Genomic DNA, 19,390 nt, shown 5'->3' on the forward strand with positions numbered 1-19,390 from the left:
TAAAACCTCGCCAGAGGACCGTATTTTCCATCGTGTAATCTATATACTTCATGAATTTATCTTTTTTCGCGTCCCATGGTCAGGTCACAGGACCCGCTGAGGTACAAGATTGTGTACGAAGCTTACCGTATCAATCACTGGTTCACCGAGGTCGCTTCCTCAGCCTTGTCCGCTTTTCCTTGCACACGACAATCAACAAATCTAACTCATTAACTTTGATCTACTTTCCATCACTCTGTTTGAACAAATACCTACATATCTTCCGCGGACTTCCTTTAGGCTTCAAGCGGTATTGAGAGCCTCGAGGCGATCTGCCTAGTAAAGTATTCGAATATCATCAAGAAACAGGCTCGAGTCCTCTGGTCGTCGCGCAGGATACATCCCGGCGCCGGAGACTTGTCAGCCCACGGCATTTAAGCACTTTTCATGCTTGGTACTCCTCTACTGACAGCTCCTCTCTGTCCACTATAGCTGCGGGTTTGCAAATCACAATGCCGACATCCTCTCCCCCTTTCGAGTCCTTCCCCGTATTACCGAGCGCCTCATGCCCACTCCGCCTTCCTTGGCCTTTCTCCGGTTTCAATGTCTATTCAGTGCATGCCGTCTGCAATTCTCCTCGTTTCTTGAGTCTCCGGGACTCCGCAGCGCGATCGCAGCTCCCCGAGATCACTTTGGGGCGTTGTTGCTCAAAGGCGACCTTCAAGAATTTGGACTCTGCCTTCAGAGATTGGAATATGGAATCAGCGAGTTATTTTACCCGCTGAGCAAGATATTGTTGGCTGTCTACAAGGTTATACGGCATCTTCAGACCGGTACCATCGTGCGGTACTTCCCTACATTCCTTTTCTTCTCGATCAGAGTCTGCCGCTTTTGGAAGAGACAAAGGTCACGCTGATGCCTCTTCAACTCTTGCTCGCGACATTCGCCGATTTCTTTTCTCTCGATGTCAAAACCTTCGACACGAAACGATGGGCTTGGTACAGAGTCTGGGCCAAACACAGCGGCCAGATGAGAAGGCAAAGTATCGGAATGTTCAATACGATTTGGTCCTTTTACTCTGCCCCTAGCTGCGTCGATCGCTACTTCTGGTTACCTCTTCTGCAAGAATTTTAGGTTCGTTCGAGTGTCTTACGGGTGCGTACACCTCGACTCAGTGTCACTCATCCGCAAGTTCAGTCATCCCTCCTATCTTTCGGATCTGGTTCATTCTCCGCGACCTCTCATGGCGCCATTGGTGTGTATCTTCGCAGGCCGCAGCCTAACTTCGCGTTGCGGTTTGGGCCAGAATTATCTCTCTGTCTGGGGCTTCTCTGCAGCATCAAGAGCTCGACGCCGGCATTTGTGGCGCCTTTTTCCTTCTGCTCCCATGCCTAAGTCATAACACTCTGCTGTTTATTATTTGCCGTTTGATCGAGGTGCTATCCCTGACTCTTGACCGCTGTCTAGAAACGGAAGAGCAAAGACAAAGTTATCGAGTAATTAATTGTCGGGATCAGCCTTCAAGGGTTGGAAAAGCAAGTTCATACGCTGGCCGGGGGATTTCTCAGGCCTTCACCCTGTTGCGCTGTCTGCTTGTCATGGGCGTGACCTAGACCATCAGGGCGACGCCCGTTGATGTTTGATGGGCATCGAACCGGACAACAGCACGTGAGTCTCCTGGTACTCGCTCCCCTTCGCATGAAAGCCCAGCTTTACCGCTATGAACTACTCACTATCTTCCATCAGGTATGGCCGCCAGTGTCTCTCATGTCCGCATCCTGGATCCGGGGATAACGAAAAGAAGGCCTAATATCTTATAAGCAGTCATTGGAATCACCACTATTGAAATCATTCCCACCTGGAAACAAGGTCAACTCACGCTCCCTTCGAACCATCCATGCGTTGGCATGGGATGCCTTTCTTCTCCCAAGCCTCCAGTGAAACTGCGAGCCCTCTTACGATTCTATTGCAAGTTTTACACAGTTTTCAACCTCGCTTCGCTTTTACCAAAAGATCTACGCAAGGCGCCTTAATGGGATGAGAACTATAAGGAGTCGCCGAACCCTGAGACAATGACTGGAGGCAATGGCCTTACATGCACACAAAAGTACTGCATCTTTTGAGGGGTTTAACTGCAAAATCTCTAAAGCTAAGAAATGTGCGTCCTTATCCACCCTCAACTGGCTAATTGATTCCAGGAGCTGGCGCCTTGTTCCTCGAACTGGTTCTACCTCCGCGGAGTCCGAGTTCTGCACATGCAACGGGTACTCGTTGCCCTCCTCGGCCTCAAGCTTCGCATGCCTTGAACAGGCCCTGCAGTTTCGAACGAAAATAGGAACCCTCTGATACGAATTCTCCAAAGACTTCCTCGCATTCCTCTCTTGATTCTGTTTTCTCTTTTCGGCTGCTCGGCAACAAGCCCTCTTCGGCCTCCGCGGAATGGGCCTGTTGCTCCAAGGCGACGACAGCGAGGTTTGAGACTCTCGACATCATACTTGATTCCCGATAATATCAATGATCTCCTCTGTCTCAATTATCCTCGATGCTTCGGTCATCCATCGTTGATATGTCGCTCTGTTTACAATTTGTACTCGACCGCGCCGAGCCTCCACGCCCCGAACTATAGACCGCGCGGGCCGCCTCTCATTCGCGGACGCAATCTCCGATGCGGCTCGCTCCGAGGACGGCCACGCGGGATTGTCTTACCCACCGGAACTTTATTTCAACGGCGAGCAGGCGATCTATACGGCGATCTATACAGGGTCCGTTGTCGGCATAATCGCCCGGGCGCACGCCCCAGAAATTTAGAAGCGGTTGCTAGGGAGGGGAATCATCGGAGGCCAACGCGGGTTTAGCAACTTGAATAACACTGCTCCATCGTGCTGTAGTGGTCAAATCACTGTTAGAGCCGTGTTATAAGTCGCGCTCTTAGATTTGTCTTGTTTCAAGGTATTACTTTCTTTAAAATAGCTACATTTCTTACTTCAAACTGTAGACATTGACTGGTCAATTGACATTCATTAATACATACGCATTTGGTTAACAGATTTTGAAGCCAATTTCCTTTAGTCAGATATATATATTCTACGACAATAACACGATGAAAAGGAAAACAAATCCCAATGATATGAGGGAAGACCAGGGGACCTTAAAGGTTCCGAAAGTCATCAAGAGCCTTATAATAATACCTACTCCTGCTACAATGGATGAAGTATATACCCATAACGCAAGTGTGTATGTTTGAGTCTATTGCCTGATGCTCTAATTTTATTTCTACCGAAAGCTTCTCAAAACGGCTTGATGAAAGCCCTTGATCGTATGTTTCTGTGCCCCATGACTTGGAAAACGAGCCTTACCTGAGAGCAGGTTTTGCAATCATGATACTCAGTGGAGCTTGAGGCCTTCCAAACCTACGGGATAGCGGAACCCGTCATTATTTCTTATGTTCCTCCAAACTGTCCGATTGACCGGACAAGGCTTTTGCCAGTAATATTGGACAATTGCGAGCGGTATATGGCGCGGAGGCTCTGAAGGGCTACAGACAATGAACGGGTATACTGGTGGCTTCGAAGAGCTCAAGGGGCCGATCGGAAACCTATGGAAAGCTTGCGCATTAGCCAAAGAAGTCAAGGCGTCGAGGTCCTAAGCTAGTGAAAAACTGCAGCCATCGCTATGATGGCTGCGTTCTAAATACCTGCCTGAAGTACCCGATTGCAGAAAATTACCAAGTGAGCAATGGACGTTGACAGCCTTGAAAAGAGACCGCCGAATTTGACAGCCGTAGAATGCCCACAACAGATGCTTGTAATCAATCATAAGGCTCGTCGAGTATGGTCAGGACAGCAGCGAACTGAGCAAGAGTATCTTACCGAGTTTCTGAAGCTTCGTCGCCAAGGTCCTCGTTCAATCTGATTTTTCTTACCCCTCAGCCAGCAATTCACATTCTGCTCGCAACCTAGCACCATGGAACCCTCTAGACAATGCGTTGAGTCAGAGATAGGCGACTTGGTTTGGAACTGTGCGCAAGGGGGTGCAAGATCCCCACTCAATTTAGTGGCTCACGTCTTGGTTGCTTAATCGTCAGCTGAAGTGACAGAATGAGAGCAACAGGAGCAGCTTCTGCACTCCTAACTGTGGCCCGAGATAAACAACGTGACAACATGAATGTATTAGTGTTCATGACATTCACTTGGGCTCCTGGACTGCTCGAAATCAGCTATATCAAGCCCGTCAACCCCCATCCCCAGAACAGAAGTTTTTTTTTCATCACCTCTCTCCTCTATCATCAACAGCCTCCTTCCCAAGCACCTTTGAACTCAAATTTTCTTCAAAAGGTAAGTTCCCTTCCAGTTGCCTATATCATCGGCAAGTCAGTTAGGCACTGACATTAGTTGCCCTCTCGCAGATTTCCAATCCAACCACACGTTTCTCTTGACATTTTCGTTGAACCGCTTGATCATCGAAGATGTCTGCCTCAGTGCATAAACCTACCGCCAATGAGCAAGAGACCTTCGACCTGGTGACTGACGTCGGCCTCCGCAACAAATTCCTCATGGGACTTGTCGTCGAGAAACTGAAGGCTCAGAAGCTCAACTCCGGCGTTGTCACCGATCACTTTGACCGTTTCGCTCAGTGGTTCAACAAGGCCACGGTCGAGACCGCGAACAAGCCAATGGTCACCACCTGGGTTCAGCGCCTGGAGACTCACCTCGAACGCCTGGACAACAACCTCAACCACTACGAGCACGTCAAGAACGAGGACATCGAGGAGATGCAACGCGCAACCAAGCGCAATCTCGGATCCGTCTTCGTGGTCATCAAGCTTCTCACCAGCTCCAATGCAAATGAGAAACCTACCCAGCCCCAGGGCCAAGGTCAGCTTCAGGACAATCGTCGCGAGCTGGCTGGCAAGTTCTCGAACGACCAGGCGAAGCGGAAGTACGGTGCAGTTGCTTCCCCTAACTTTCACTTCGGCTTCATCGACACTGCGCAGGCATACACAAACTTCCCCGATCGCCACGCCGCTCTGCCCTCGACCGCCGGAAGCCCCTTGAAGCACGAGTGGACCCCGAACTGGGACGCCAAGGGCCACAAGTCATTCAACGAGTATGTCTCAACCATCAACGCCGGCACCGAACGCACCAACCGTTCCAACGAGGACATTCTCCTGGACATGAAGTACCCCGCCATGACCCCGATTGCGAAAGCCAAGGAGCTGAAGCGCCAGGAGGACGATGAGGCCGCTAGAAAAGCCATGTTCGCAAAGGAGGCCAAGATGTATGAGGCTGAGCAGCAGCGCAAAGGTCTTGTTCCGGCTGCGCCTGCCCCTTACTCAGTCAAGAGCATGAAGGCCGCCAAGCAGCTCGGCAGCATCAGCGCACACATTCGCGCCAAGCATGCGGAGGAGGTCAAGGAGCGGGAGCGTGCGGATGAGCTCAAGCGTGCGGCGGCGCTCGAAGCCGATCAGAAGGCTCTGGACGAGAAACGCAAGGCCGAGCTCGCTCAAATCACCGCGGAACACAAGGCCAAGCGCGAGGCATTCATGAAGGCGATCCACGACAAGGCGAACGAGGCGAAGGAGTATGACTTTGTTGAGCCTGGCGAGGCGGACTTTGATGACATCTTTGCTGATTTTGATCGGCTTTCTCTTGCTGATGCGGATGAGGACTGGGTTGATGTTTAGATCATTTCTTCTCTTCCTGTTCTTTCCCACTTTGTGTACCCGACAACTTGTGGTGTCATGTCAGATGAGGGTTCGGTGTTGCACTTGAGCTCTCGAGACACTCTTTTCTTTTGTATCGTCCTTTCATAGTTTCAAATCGCGTTTATGTCCCTTGGCTTAGACCAAGATGGCTGCGGAGTTGGAATAAGGCAATACCGCGGCGTTCTGGATACTTCAGTGTCTTGGGACAAGTTACTTGTTATTCAAACAATCGAGTCCACTTAACTTAGCATTCTCTATAGCGCGTAGCTTCAGGAAATTCAAGTGGCTTCAGGTCGGCGCAGAGCAAAGGAAACAGTGGACCTTATGGTAGCATGCATTGGCTTTCCGCAGCGTAAAGGACACCTACGACACTTTGATTGACACGGAGAACGATTAGACTGAGTTGCTGCATCTCTGATGATGAATAGGTACTATCTGGGCGGTGTGATCGAGGTTCCCTCAGAAATGTGTTCCATCCCCCTCTGCCTTAACCCCTCCCCTTCTCTTCAAACACTCGCCCCTCGAAGACCGACCCATTCCAAGAATTTATTTTTTCATTGACTAACTCATTTTCAAGGACAAACTCAAAGCCACGATAGAAGCTCCTTATTATCGGCCGGCGAGACATTATTTCGCCGCCCCTCGACCTTGACTACGATGATGAAAAACTCCGGACCCGACCAACACACTACCTTACGACTATTAACTTTGACCGGGAATTTGCCGAATACCATGCGGCGAGACAAGTCAACCTCCTGACAGCCCGGTGCAACAAAGAATACTTAAGGCATTACTACGCGGTCTCCGAATAGCGGCAGTCAGAGGAAAAGGTGCAAGCGGACAGAAGTGGGAATCACTCAGGCACTGCATGGACAGTCCTGCGGTCATCGCAGTAAACGCTCTTCTTAGACCCGGATCTACACCCTCATTCCCCAGTGCCCGCCATTGAGCAAAAGGAAGTGGAATAGAAGTCAAGAAGCCCGGGCTTGACCGGTTGGTGTTATCGGGAACTGTCCCTCAACTTTGTCGTTCCCCCATTTCCCAGCATGGTCGAAAACCGACAAAGTCGAGTGACCCAGATCGTGTTCTGCGTGTCTAGATGGACAGCCGCCCAGAACCAAGAGATCGCGCTGGACTGTGTACGATTGAATTGTCCTCCGACGTTGCCGCAGTCATCTCCATAATCGGTCTCCAGTGACAGCACTTCCGACCTCAGGATCACCGAGTAAAGCTTGAGATGAGAGCCTCGCCAGGGCTCTGTCAGCCATGGATTTTGATTTGCGGCCAATGCCTTTTGGGAGTACAGAACTCCGGATCTCCCATCTGTCCTGCGCAGTTACCGGCGAAGTGCCGTCTTCAAATGGTTGTTCCTGATGGGATTCTTGACGGCGCAAAAGCTCTCGAATGACGTCGCCGTTCTAGCGAGTCGGGATGGATTGAAAAGAAAAGGGGAATCAGGCGACTTGGTATCGTTGGGTCTCGTTCTGATGGCATCCCATCCAATCTGTCCTCTTTCGCCGCTGACACTCACTTTCTACACGCAGCCTTTTAGATCGAGATGATAAATTCCCTGCCGTGCCTATCCTTCCCTCTTTTGCCCTTGAACCATATGGCGCCTCATCCTTCGTCGCCGGGAACCTTTATCTTGCTGCCTCGAGCGAGTCTAGCCATATGTGAAGGCCTCTGAGTTCACGGACCAAGATAAATCGGGTAAATAGAAGGGCGTTAGATCTGGTAAACGGAGCCGGATATACGTACTCGAGGGATTCGATCCCGAATCTCACCATAACTCTGGAAGATTTGACTCTCACAGAGTGAGCGACACATCGACCCGAACGATTCCATTCTATCCACCTTGTACTGAGACTTGCGTCAGGGTTTAAAAGCTCCTACTAAGCACGAGAAAGAGGACCGAACAGCAAGTAAAGTGGATGGGTGAGGCCGATATGGAGAAGACAAAGGCTACACCGGCGAGAAACGCGATCGAATTCATAATTCCAGAGCAGGCCGAGGACACCTCAGGTTCTGGATAAGGAAATCCATGCACGGGTAGTTCAAACGTTTGCGAATGGTCTGGGCGAAGAAACGGGACGTGATAGCGACCATAGATATTTTAAAGGGGTAGTTCGGGGCTGTGTCGATGGTCTAGCATGCAGACTCCATATCGAGATGTTGACCGTTGACTTGACACGAGAATGAGAATAAGGGCGAAATAATAAAAAATAGAATACCGGGGTCAGTTCTAATCAAGACCTATTGCTAATGCTAATCTCTCATTGGATTTTCTTTCAAGTCCTGCCTGGTAGCTTATATCCCTATAATTTCACCCAAAACACCAAAGCCCAGGTATCCATGTAAATCTAATCCCAATTCCTTTCCAAAACACCTAAAGTAAATAGCCGATTGTATTCCCTTGAACCTCAAACCAAACATCTGCAAAACAGCGCAGTTATCCAAAGGCCCAATTCTAAACAGGCACCCACTGCTCGAACGCATCCATCTCCGTAACAAGAACTTCCTCCTCAAGCTCGGTCGCGACCGACGCAACATCGAAGAACTCCTCATCTTCATCATCTTTGTCATCATCATCATCACCAAATCGCCACGTCACGACCTTATCAATGGCAATAGAAACCTCTCTGATAGAAAACTCCATGTGCGTTTTTAACTTTTCAAACGGCACGCCACTCTCCAGCGAGACCAGCTCGGTTACCATTCGGATCACCCTATCCTCGAGGCGCTGCAGGTGATGGATAAAGTACCGCTCCTCGCCTGTTTCCAAGGCTCTCTGTAAATTCTTCCCGCGTCTCGAGAGACGGTAGGATGTATTGTATTCATGATCCGTTGTGGTGTTAGCCGCTTCATGCAGACCCACCATGAACCCCCATTCCTCAAAGCGATGGAAGTCTTTCGTGATGGAGTCAACATCAAAGGGGATTTTCTCTTTGTTGTGGTCATACATCGCCTCCGCGCCCTTCATAAGCGACTTGATGCGAATTCCTTGTTCAATGGTCACAGCGACATCATGGTCGCCCGGAATTGTTGCGCACAGTGGGCCTTTGATCTCATACCGCGGCTGCGGCGTATGGTACGAGGGTATGGGTATGGGTATGATCGAGCGAAGCGTCGAAAAGAGCTTTCCCGGTATCGCGGCGACGGTCTGCGTGAGGGTTTTGGTTGAGCATCCGGATGATGGGACGTTCGAGGTCACCATCGAGTGGAGCTTTGAGAAGAGGGAGGCAGGCATTTTTGCGTGTTCGCGGGGGATCGAGGGTTTGGAGGAGGGAGGACGGTGTGCGCGTTGACGGTTCGGTTTGGTTTCGAGGCTGGCTTGTTCTCTCGGCGGTGAGCTGTAAGCTTCTAAGCGCTGAAGAAAGTAGTGTCAGAAGAGGCAAAGGAATTGATTTGGATGGAAGTTTTGTACTCGATTTGATAGTAGGTGGTCGCAGGGATGAAGCAGAGATGGTTGAGGAAGGGAAAGCTGAAAATTGAAAACGTCGCGATGGAAAGGAGTGTTTAGAAGGTGAGGAGCGGTGAGGCTTTAGCTATTCTGCACTCCGAATGACTCTCATAAATTGAAGTTGGCCTTGTGAATACTGGTGCACTGAGAGATGTCCAGGATAGTGAAGAGGTTTATGGAAGCTCGGGAGTCAAGATAGCTTCCAGACAGCGGTGGCCAAGGCATCAGCATCTCTACCTTCTCGCGTGCGTTCAAAGGGGTATGTCTGCTCTGATGTCCAAGATGATAGAAAAAATAAAAAGGCTCCTGTCAAGTAAAGGTTGTAGGAGAGCCAGGATGGCTGACTTGAGCGAGACTTGTGTTGCTACCATGACATAAGGATTCACTGTGCATTGGAGAATTCTCAGCATGCACCCTGCCTGGTACCAGCATATAATAACTCCATTAAGCTGATGAAACCTGTTTCCTAAGGGCCAAATGAAATGTGTACTGACAGAAATGCTGAACTGGCACAAGAACGGCTTCCCTCGCGACGCTCGTGGAATGAAGCGTGCTGTTGCCTCCAGGCACTGAGGGACAACTCACTGTCAAGACTGTCTAGTGTTCCAATAGTAGAACCTGAAAGTGATCTGGAGTATTTAGGGCGATTCTAGACTTCCAAGGCGATGCGCATAGTCGCTCGCGGGACAGCAGGCAAAGAGGCCGTTCTGATATCTTCAGCAGTGCCTCTTCATTCGCGCATGTACAGGGCAAGGACGGATACCGCTGCCTTGTCAAAGCTATCAACATGTCTCCAAGCTCTTGTACTAAGTGAAATAAAATCTATTCTTGCCGTACTTTGCCCTCTGGATCTGGTGCATGGTGGTCGGCGTGTCCGCAAAACGTAGTGCGTACATTTGGCTTATCCTGAGATCGCGATAAGCCGAAATTCAGATCGCCCATATTAATGACTAGCGAGGCTGGAAAATCAAAGTTCGCCGTTATCAGCCCCGTGCTGGGGGTACGGCCAGCTCCGATATCCCCACGCTGCCTTCTTATCGCCACGTGACTGGCTGGCGACTCTCTGACTCTGCATTTTTCTCGGCACGCAGCAACAACCCTACATGGGCAGGCTGTGCTCATATTCTGACTATTTTGAGGGACATGCACATGGAGCTGCAATTGGCTACCTTTCTTGCTCTCCTGAAACGCCAACTATCAGTTCTCCAGGGTCCATTCCAATCCGTCGTTGCTCTGCACTCGGTGCGCTCTGAATTTCCCCGCAAAAGTCAACCCGCCCGCTGCAAACACAAGCGCGAAAGAGGCATCAAACGGCCGCAACGTATTCTCCTATTCCAATTCCCACCTCCAACACCTTCCCCTTGCTCAGCGAACGTATCTCGCCCATTTCGGAGAGGCCCGACCCCCCCGCTACCGCGCCGACCATTCAAGCGCCTCCAGCACCCCGATCGATCCCCTCTCATCATGATTCCCTTTGCGGCCCGCGAAGCGCCCAGATCTGTCGCTGTCAGGTATAGACCTTCCAGCGCCATCTCCCGATTTGCGTGACCAGCTCGAAACTGCGAGTTCTGACTGTCTCTCAAGCTTAGTGTGCAGTCGGGGTACGGAGAGATGGTGACTTCGCGACTTCGTCCGCTGCGCGCTGCATTATATGCGCAGCCGTCCCTTAGGTTCTGTCAATCACTACCTCCTTTGCGCTTGTGGAAAACGCACTGCCGCCTATTGTCCGTCGGGGTTGCAGCAACCCAAACATTCAGCGCCGCGATGCACTCAGACCTTGCGACGCTGCCGCGAACGTTCGGAATGGTTAACGCCGCAGAAATAGATCAAGGGTCTTCCGGTGGCCTGCCGTTGGATTTCCACGATGAAGGCCACCACCTGCGAGTCTAAAGCACGGTTCGGCCTCCCACCGTTCTACGCCGGCTGCATAGTCAAGGTAAGTAATGTACTGGCCAAGATTCAATGCGATTTCGCTGCCAATTTCGCTGCCAATTTCGCTGCCAATTTCCCTGGGTAGTTTACCTAGCCTCAAGGTACGGAAAGCGAGCTAATCTTCTCTGTTTGCCGTCTTTTGAGATCCCAGAGCCCCCGAGCATCTTCGCCTTTTTCGCCTACTGTCCTAGCTCCGCGCAGTGGTCTGCGATTCAACTTTGCCGCGCGCGGCTTTCCCGGCTGATCTGAGATGAATGTTACATCTTATTGACCCCTCTAAATGGCGAAGCTATGCTAACGCTTTTGGTCTGCTTCCAGGTATCTATTCGCTGTTTGATCCTGCGATTCACGTACGGCCAAATATCCCTCTGCTCAAGTGCCCTGGCATTACAACGATCATTTTTCCCTGCGTTACCTTCTGAACCTCTTGCGTCCGTGGAAGCGTCACTGGCTTATCCCTTTTCCGCATTCTTCTCATCGCACCCGCCAAACACGCGGAGCTCAAACCCTTTAGTGAGTAAGGTACCTCTTGTCGGATTCAACTCTCCCCAATCTCAGGGCTCAAGATGACGTTCTTTCTCTCTCCCTAGATCTTGAGGGCCGATGAAGCACCTGCGTTCCTGTTTCTATCCCTCCCAACTAAATGGAACAACGTCTGATCCAAACCTCTCCCCACTCCCTGGAATGACTGCCCGGTCAGAGCTTCTGAAGCCGTCAGAGGTCCACGTCTGAGTTTGCCTACCCTACCGCGGAGAACCTCAGTACTCGCTGGCATATCGATCATACAAGGAGTTCTGGAAAGCGGAGAGGTGCGATGAATTGATAAGGATCGGGGCTTTTTGGACCAGGGAGCGAGGTGGAATCCGCAGAGAGCGGCTACCTTGCTTTGGTTCGCGTTAAGGGAGAAGAATTTATTCATTTTTAATTTGGTGGTCTACTTAAATCGGCGAATTTCCTATTACCTCTTTGGTAGATACTAGACGCTGAAGCCTTGGTTTGAAGACTTGAGTTCTTTTACGGCCTACTCTACGCGGGTGGGGTATAGGGATTTCAAGGGGGCAAAATTTCCTCAACGCTTGAGGCTTATCAAGACACTCCGCTACGGCCCTGGTGAGTCTGGGTTAACTTGGACATGATTCGCGTGTACTTAGCAATTGGTGAGAACTGCAAGATGCATCCCTAAGTCAGCTTTCACTGTCAGAGCCGTCAAGTCTACTCGTGCGGATGATTCCCAGGAGTCAATCTCCTCCTGATGCGGGGTGCGCGTCCATCTGGTGGCAGCACCGAAAGATCTAACGTTGCGCGCAGGACAAGAAGAGTGCTTAAACGAGCGCCGAACACGATGCCAATGTCTCAAAGCACTGTCAGCGTCAGTGAAGGCGCGTCTAGCATTCGGCTGCGAATGATGGCTACAGCGGGGGGAAATTTCTGGCAGATCTGGCGAAGTGAGGGGGCACTACGAGCATCTACTGAGGTTGGTTGAGAAGGATTATCTACGCCAGACTAAACAGGCTATCGTCAGCGGAAAAAGCGACGAAGATGTCTTTTGTGAGGAAGCTACGTAGATCACCCCTCCGCCGAATCCGACCCCGGGATCCCCAGCGCGCGCGACTGTCTGAGATCACGCCGCCTCTGCCCCTCTTCGCGCACAAAGCCAATGACCAGCTGAGATCAGGAAAACACGCGAAATGTGCTCACTGAGCGCGTTGCGCGGAAATAGGTTGCGGGTGGGCCAGCTCGCGCTGTGATTGGCCAGAATCGAGGAAGGCGCCCAGTCCAGTCACTCTCCTTCACTCGAAGTGTTACTCCCCCAGGCTGCTCCCAGACTCCTCCCAGACTTTTCGCCCCCAGTATTTAATCGCCCACTTTGTCCGAACACTTCGTTCTCTTCCCTTTCCCCTCCACCGATCGGTACCTCTTTATTTCGCTCCCTGCTGTCCTAACAGACATCCTTCAGCTTCTGCTATCTATCTCTTTCCCTCAAAGCCTTTTTCGTGCAAAGTGTTCTTCCTTGCGAATACCTGTATTCAAAATGGAGAACTCCAAGCACCTTCTTCCCCGTGCAATGGACATCGCTCAGATGATGGTCCGCTGCATCGTCCTGCTCAACATCGTCCACGCCTACAGCACTTTCTCCAACGTCGAAGAGTTCTTCACCCTGTACAAGGACTGGCTCAAGATCTTCGCCACTGCCTCCCAATTCCTCATCGACCAGGCTGGACTGACCGTTTTGAACGAATGCATTGATTTGATCTGGACTAACGTTGACTCTCTGCATGCCTACCTCACTGACCTCACCCACAACCCTGGTTCCAGCGCCCGCAACGCCCGAGTGATTATTGCTCGGATGGACAGTGGCATTCTTCTTAGCATGAGGCGCCTCGCTGATCTGACTGGTCCGGACGGAGACATCTGGAAGCTTTATTGGAGGCGTTCCTACAATCAAGGATCGAATGTGCTCTTCGCGGGCGATGGTTACCAGCACTCTCCGCTTGACGCCATGGCTCGCTTCCAAGGTGCTATGCCTGCGCTTGCATTCAAAGTTAACCTGGCTCGTGACGCTGCTGAAGCAGCTGATGACAAGCCGGGCAATGACTCTACGAATAGCGACACTATTCTCATTGACTCGGACATTGGTAAGTCTCGCCATTCTCGCCGCTCGGGAGATCCAGATAGCTGACCATCTCCAGATGAAGACACTCCTAACACTTCGGTGGAGATTACTGATCACACCATGTCCGACGACAAAGATGAGAACACTCCTGTCACCATCAAGGCTGAGTTCGGTATGTCTCGCCATCCTCGCCGCTCGGGAGATCCAGATGACTGACTATGTCGCAGAAGAGGACACTCCTAACACTTCGGTGGAAATCACTGATGACCCCATGTCCGACGATAACGATGAGAGCACTCCTGTCACAATTAAGGTTGAGTTCGGTTTGTCTCGCCATGCTCGCCGCTCGGGAGATCCAGATGACTGACTATGTCGCAGACGAGGACACTCCTAACACTCCGGTGGAAATCACTGATGACCCCATGTCCGACGACAAAAATGAGAACACTCCTGTCAGAATCAAGTCGGAGTTTGGTACGTCTAACGCGAAGCTTTCCTGAACTAGATTACAATGATGGTAACTGACGAAGGTATTGGATCAGAACGCGACGAACCTGCCCCTTCTCCCTCGTCGACCTCCTCGCATACTGCAGAGGAAGCCGACGATGAGTTGTCCGACTACGCCTCGGACTACAACCCACCCGCACCCGCCCGCACAAGTGCCCTAGATGAGTTCATTCGAGGTCTTGGTCCGAGAATCCCCACCACTCGCTGGGTGGCCGCGGAACACAACAACCAGCAAGTCGCCGATCCAGGTTTCGATGCAATGTCGGACCGAAGCAAAGACTCGGATGGTGACTCATGGATCGCCCACATGGAAACTGTTCATATCCGCGAAGGCAACAGACTGATCTACGGCGATATGGCGGATTCGTCTTCTGTAGCACGGAACAACCATCCTGCTACCCAGACTGGCGTTGATGGAACCTCCGCCCACATCAACGAAGCAAACCATGACTTCGTGATCTATTCCAACGCGTCCGATGATGGAGTGAACTTTGATCCTCCCCTCTCCTCCCCTCAACCTTCCCCTCAACCGCACGGACAGAAGCGTGAACTCCAACACTTCCTGGATCAGTTTAATACTGTGGACGATCGCAACGTGGCCGCCAAGCACCGAGCCAACACTTCTCCGCATGGAACCCCAGACCCAGACTCCACTGCCGCAGCTGTCGGCTCGGCCCGCCTGCGTCGCTCTTCTTGGCCTCAGCCTCGCCGCACTCCATACCAGGCTGCCCTTTTCCGACGGGCCTTTTCCCGCCGTCGCTCGGTGTCTCCTACATCGGACCAGCCTCTCGCCACTATTGATCTTCCTACTCTTGATCTTACGGCGGCGCCTCAAGTCAGCACCCCCTCGCCCACCTTACAGACGTTTGACTTTAGTGCCACTTCTTCCTCGGTAACCGTTGGCCGCTCCACGTTGCCTGAACTGCATTTGGGAGATTGGCTGAAAGAGTCCGCTTATGAGCCATCTACAGCCCCTGGTTCGCCCACATCGCAGTTAGCTGGACAAATCGACCGATCTGATGAGTCTGTGTCAAGCTCTCACTTTGGTCCGATCTCGGCGACTCCAGAGCGCAATGGCAGCGGCTCAGGAGATGTCGCATCTGACAGCTTCGGTCAGGTTTTGACATCGCTTGGTCTTGATGGTTCTCCTCCGCGTGACTCTTCCTCTTCTCCCCTTCCAAATTTGAACCGGCCTCTCTGGCGCGGGTGCGATCCTGTCTTTCTCAGGTTCGAGAGTCCAGAGCATCGCTCTCCTTCTCCACCTCCAAACGTGAGCCGGCCTCTCTCGCGCGGGTACGATCCTGTCTTTCCCACTTTCGGGACCCCAGAGCCCAATTCCAATGGAGGAGGCATCACTCTACGCGATGTGGACCTCGCACTCTTTCACCGATCCGGTGCGCCGGAACCTGAATCCTCGCGGGCAGTTGAAGGAAATGTTGTCTCCGACGTTGACGTGAGTTTTCTGACCTCGCCGAATCTCATTGCTTCTCCTAACACCCAGTCCCAGCGCATTCTCGGCGAAGTTGCGGATAACTTACAAGCGATAAAGGATCGCAATGATGAGTCTGAATCCACGCAGACAATTGAAGCATATGTATCCGACATTCAGGTGAGTTTTCCAAACTCGTCGAATCTGAATGTTTTTTCTAACATTCAATCGCAGCGTATTCTCAATGAACTTGCGGATAATTTGCAAGCGCTGAAGGATCGTGACCAGGAGGATGGATATGTTGTCCACGATGCTGAGGTGAGTTATCCGACCTCGCCGAGTTTGAATGTTTCTCCTAACACTCAGTCGCAGAGTTTTCTCGATGCAGTTGAGGTTACCCAACGAGTAATCAAAAATCGCGATGCGGTTGAATTTGCCTCCTCTGAGTCAAATGTTGGACCTCTCTCCGGAGATGAAGAGCACGCTGGCCACAAGAGCGCTCTATGCACCGAGCTTTGGGTCGCCGTACAAACGGCTTACACAAACGGGCCAAACAACCAGGACGTGAGTGGTTTTTAGATTCCATCGTTGACCGTTCTTACTAACGATCATTCTCAGCCCGTTCTTCATCAACGTATCGAAGAACTCTCGCGAGCCATTGAGCAGCAAGAGAATGGCCGAGCCACCAGACCGGATACGACTTCTGCGGACGATACAAACCCTAGAGTGACCTCATCTCGTTCTTCTTCTTCTACATCATCCTCGGACAACGATTCCGACAAGGAGAATAATGCGCCTGTCGCAGCGCCTTTTTCGCCCTTGTTTGTCCCTGATGGTGACGAGACCATCTCTCTGCCTTCTACTTCGTCAGCAGCTGCGGACTCAAACAATGAGAACAACGCGCCTGTCGCGGTATCTTCATCACTCTCGCCAGCATTGGATAGCGCTCAACCGAACATCTCACCGGCCGCAAAGCCTTGTCTCCGTCCCACCCGCCCCGTTAAACGTCCGCTCCAGGATATCTGGGACGACGAGTCCGACGCGGACTCAGACTCGGATAGCAACCAGGGCCGAAACGTGACACCCAACCTCTCCCGCAACCGTTCCCCGCGCGGCTCCATCAATGCCGGACATGCGGGTTTAGCGCGTCCTCTTTCAGAAATACGCCGTGATTCGTCTTCCTCTCCCAAGCGCACACTTGGAGACGCTTTTGGCTCTGAGGAGCTGGAAGGACAAGGACGAAACGTTTCCCCAAAGAACTTTGAGGACCGTTCACCCCGCGGCACTGATAATTCGGGACACGTTTTGTTCAGCCCAGGTGCTCGTCCCGCTGGCGAATCCGATTTCCCGCTGCCTGAGCACACCGAGGAATTCCGCGCTTCGCCTATCCGACGAACTTTCCGTGCCGAAGCAGTGGAAATCCAGAATGAATACACAGCGGCCGTTCGAAACCGCGAGTTTCCAGATGATGCGCTTGAGCGTGCATTTGTACTGGGGTATTATCAGATGAGGCAAGGATGCCCTCCTCCCGGTAACGTCTTCAGGTTTCAGGAGCTCCAGGACGAGTTTGACAAGGGCCTTCGTGATACTTACAACGCTTCCCCGTCGATGCCGGATTATGAAGTTGATCCTTGGTATGAGAATGTCGGACCGGAGATTGGAGCCCAGATTGGAGCTGAGGGACGGTCCGGTTTGACTTCCGACGACGCAATCACCGTCTCATCCGACGGCGAGTCCTCGGGCAGCGCTCCCTCCGAGAACGGTTCTGCCACTGGGGCTGATCATGGATCTGAAGATGGGTCTAGGTTCGTCATCTATGAGGATGCGAGCCGATCTAGTACCCCGGCAAATGATGCCGGGCCTACTTCCCCTACTTATTCTCCTCCTCGCGCCCCTCTAAATCTCTGGCCGGCCTCTCCACCCCTGGCGGCAGAAGATACGCAGGAGCCCAGCTACGAGGACTCCGAGCACACCGCTCCATCTGGGACCGTCGGTGCCCATCGACAGACAGAGAGTCCCTCCCATCCCCTCGCCTCGAACCCACAACCCCCCGCTCACGGACTCCCTGACATCTTCAGCGGCTTTTTGGACACTAGCATCTTCAGCGGCTTTGTGGTTCAAGTCCAAGACTCCGATTTCGCCTTTGGCTCTTTTGGCCCTGAAGCCCCCGCCGACCCGCGTCTCTACTAGCACACCCAGTCTGCCACGCCTCCCACCAACCGGATAACACTTACTCCACTACCTTTCTCCCAGGAAACCTGAATCCCCTACTACTGACTCCGAGACCAACGAGCTGGACGCGATCCAATAGACAAGGCATGACGGGGACGCCTGTTTATGCCTTTGTCGAATCTCGCTGGGTGCCAAGATGCAGACGGGGACGCCTGTTTGTGTCTTGGTGGCAAGATGCGGACGGGGACGCCCGTCTGTGTCTTGTTCAATACCTGGCGAGAGGTGGCTGCTCACCTCGTTGGACTCGGTAGTTCGGTATAAGGGATTTGGTTCGGCTGGTGGGTACGAATCATACTACGGCTGGGGCGATGGCGATGGCGATGGCGACTGCGGCACTGTATCACAAACACTACGGCTATTTCGTCTTACTCGTTGAACAACTCTTACCTCATCTCATGCGATTAACATGCATCTTTAACTCTTCGTACCTGAAAGCCCAAAAAAACGCAGAAAATGCAAAGCTCCACAAAAAAAACACAACAACTTGCTGGCAAAAAGGGCAACACAACGCATGAATTTCACAGCCCTCTCAAAAAAAACTCGCGAAACCACAAAACGCGCAACAAAAAAAAACATCAAAACGCAAAACAACCCAAAAAAAGTCATTCTTACTCTGCTCTTCTTCAGTCGAGGCGCCTTACTTGTTGGACACCTTGTCGGACATCTCCTCATCTCCGCTCACATTATCCCATCAACGAGCTTCCACTTTTCTCTCTGTCACTTTGCGCAATGTACGATGACTGACAATCCTTTTCAAGTACGGCTCTTCATGCTTTTATTCTTATGGCATTGCCGCTCCTTCCACAATGCGGAGAAACAATGCTTCTTCTACTGCCGAGGGACTTGTCAAATCGTGTTGTCGCTGCGCTGGGCTCTCCACACACAAACACAAACATCCGCATCCACACATCGAGAGATTGAATTCGAGATCCATCCACCACAACCGGTGCACAATCTGCTACCGAAAACAAGCAAGAAAAGGCATAAAATGCAAAAGCCCTCCGGGGGGGAAAAATTCGAACACCACGAAACACCGAACAAAAAAACTCGAAAATTCAAAGCAACCAAAAAAAAATCGCAAAACCACAAATCGCACAACAAAAACATAACCAAAAATCATAAAATCGAAGGAAAAAAAACTCGAAAATGCAAATCAACCAAGAAAATTCATTTTTACTCTGGTCTTCTTCGCGCGAGAGTTTGAAGCTTTGGCCGGCCATACACCAAAGGGTCTTAAGACGTCGTGCATTGGTATTGTAAGGTGGAAGGAGTTGAATCTGTTATTCTTTTGCGCGCGTTTGTTGTTGGATATTCTGACAATCTGCAGTGTTTTCATGTATTGAGAAAGAGAGTTGGCAGATGAATATCCTAACTTAGATACCAGCCTGAACTGCCATACTAGGTCAGAGGTAATGGACGTCTTAGCTTAGCTTGGTACTTGGTGCTCTTGTAGTCTCTAGCTTTCAGAGTAGACCGGAGTAAAGGGTGATAGAAGGTCCAATCTAGCAAGCTAACAGAGGACGTAGTCGAAGC

The 19,390-nt window shown here is 51.5% G+C and overlaps 3 protein-coding genes across 3 annotated transcripts; 2 read left to right on the forward strand and 1 right to left on the reverse strand.

Moving 5' to 3' along the window:
- Positions 1 to 4,444: 4,444 nt before the first annotated feature.
- On the forward strand, positions 4,445 to 5,662 carry DSM5745_03951 (uncharacterized protein; the record flags this gene model as incomplete). Its single annotated transcript, XM_026745967.1, has 1 exon — positions 4,445 to 5,662. The coding sequence occupies one exon, from the start codon at positions 4,445 to 4,447 to the stop codon at positions 5,660 to 5,662; it is 1,218 nt and encodes a 405-aa protein (XP_026604963.1).
- A 2,488-nt stretch (positions 5,663 to 8,150) lies between these two features.
- Positions 8,151 to 8,930, reverse strand: DSM5745_03952 (uncharacterized protein; the record flags this gene model as incomplete). Its single annotated transcript, XM_026745968.1, has 1 exon — positions 8,151 to 8,930. The coding sequence occupies one exon, from the start codon at positions 8,928 to 8,930 to the stop codon at positions 8,151 to 8,153; it is 780 nt and encodes a 259-aa protein (XP_026604964.1).
- A 4,177-nt stretch (positions 8,931 to 13,107) lies between these two features.
- On the forward strand, positions 13,108 to 17,815 carry DSM5745_03953 (uncharacterized protein; the record flags this gene model as incomplete). The annotated part of the gene is made up of 9 exons (XM_026745969.1): positions 13,108 to 13,711; positions 13,766 to 13,861; positions 13,917 to 14,012; positions 14,068 to 14,163; positions 14,232 to 15,649; positions 15,704 to 15,805; positions 15,860 to 15,943; positions 15,998 to 16,189; positions 16,244 to 17,815. The coding sequence occupies 9 exons, from the start codon at positions 13,108 to 13,110 to the stop codon at positions 17,813 to 17,815; spliced, it is 4,260 nt and encodes a 1,419-aa protein (XP_026604965.1).
- Between the last annotated feature and the right edge of the window lie 1,575 nt (positions 17,816 to 19,390).

This window comes from Aspergillus mulundensis (genome assembly GCF_003369625.1).
Source record: "Aspergillus mulundensis strain DSM 5745 chromosome Unknown scaffold_3, whole genome shotgun sequence".
NCBI lineage: Eukaryota > Fungi > Ascomycota > Eurotiomycetes > Eurotiales > Aspergillaceae > Aspergillus > Aspergillus mulundensis.